General features: G+C 42.8%; 1 protein-coding gene across 1 annotated transcript in view; it reads right to left on the reverse strand.

The window, feature by feature from the left end:
- Positions 1-1,189: 1,189 nt before the first annotated feature.
- Positions 1,190-1,622, reverse strand: part of LOC106877145 (CD109 antigen) — a 6,763-nt gene continuing 6,330 nt past the window's right edge. Inside the window, exon 4 of the mRNA XM_014925950.2 lies at positions 1,190-1,341. Within this exon, the coding sequence (XP_014781436.2) occupies positions 1,256-1,341 (86 nt within the window). The 3' untranslated portion in view covers positions 1,190-1,255. The remainder of the gene's footprint in view (positions 1,342-1,622) is intronic.

The raw sequence follows: 1,622 nt of genomic DNA on the forward strand, positions 1-1,622 counted from the left end.
GGATTCAGAAGAGGAGCTTTGGAGCAGCTCCTGCAGTTTATGAAGTTTTCTTTTTCACCTATACACATTTACATACACACACACAAGGGCATCCAGCTGTAGAAACTCTGCCAAATTTAGATTGGAGCCTGGTGTTGCCATCCGGTTTCACCAGTCCTCAGTCAAATCGTCCAACCCATGCTAGCATGGAAAGCGGACGTTAAACGATGATGATGATGATATATGATGGACTTCTTTCCAAATCCACTCATAAAGCCTTGGTCAGCCTGAGGCTATAGTAGGAGACACTATCCAAGGTGTCATGCAGTGGGACTTTGTGGCAGCTAAGGTAAGTGTCTTCTACTATAGCCCTGCGCTGATGAAACCCTTCTGCAAGCTGTACGGTGACGTCAATAAGGTAGGTAGCAGATTACAAAGAAAAGCACCCAGTCCACACTGCAAAGTGGTTGGCATTAGGAAGGGCATCCAGTTATTGAGACCAAACCGACGCAGATATTGGGAGCATGATGCAGTACTTGGACAAATCAGATTCTGCCAAACCATTTAATCCAGTGGTTCCCCAAATTTAGTGGCACTGCCCCTCTGAGAGCAGTGGAAAGATCCAGGGGGGATGCTGAAGAAAAGTGGGAGCAATAGTAGGGTGGCCAAAAGGAAGGGATGGATGTAAAAGCAACAAAATAATAGGTTAATTACCTTTTTGTTTTTACCTTTTACTTGTCTCAATCATTAGACTGTGGCCATGCAGGGGCACTACCTTAAAGGACTTTCACTAAAATATATCGAACCCTGTACTTACTTTTTTAAAGCCTGGTACTTATTCTATCAGTCTCTTTTGTCAAACCACTAAGTTATGGGGACATAAACACACCTGCACTGGTTGTCAAGCACTGGTAGGGGACAAACACATACATGTACATATACATACACACACGATGGGCTTCTTTCAGTTTCTGTCTTCCAAATCTACTCACAAGGCTTTAGTTGGCCTGAGGCTATAGAAGAAGACACTTGCCTGAGGTGTCATGCAGTGAGACTGAACCCGAAACCATGTGGTTGGGAAGCAAGCATTTTACCACACAGCCATGCCTGTTAAGTTTTATTTGTGAAATACAAATTTTTTTGAATTTGACTAAATCCTTCAAGGTGGTGCTCCAGTAGGGCCACAGTCCAATGCCTGAAACAAGTAAAATACATCCTATGTCGGAATGAATGAAACCTTGGGGGTCAAATAACAATTGTGAAACCAAGAGATAACTTACCAAGTACTTCCTGATTTATCTCTATCCCCGAAGGCACTGAATGACCCGTCTTTGTGCTGGTACCTTAATTCATTTTGGTAACCTTCAAATAAAAATAAACGCAAATGAACAATTGTATGTCACAATAAGGAGCTTACTTTGCAACCCCATCTTACTGGGTTCAATCCCACTGTATGCTAGAAGGCAACACTTCCCTCTCTACCCACACTTTCGTTTTCGAGTGAAACTTGAAAGACTTGATGAGGGCTGGGCCAAAGAAGAAAGTGTCTGACTTTAGCCCTTTGAACTGAGTCCATCACTTTCACTACAGCCACCATACATAATGGCGAAGATGACAATAATAATAATCCTTTCTGTCATAGG

The sequence above is a fragment of the Octopus bimaculoides genome, chromosome 30 (assembly GCF_001194135.2).
Source record: "Octopus bimaculoides isolate UCB-OBI-ISO-001 chromosome 30, ASM119413v2, whole genome shotgun sequence".
Taxonomy (NCBI): domain Eukaryota; kingdom Metazoa; phylum Mollusca; class Cephalopoda; order Octopoda; family Octopodidae; genus Octopus; species Octopus bimaculoides.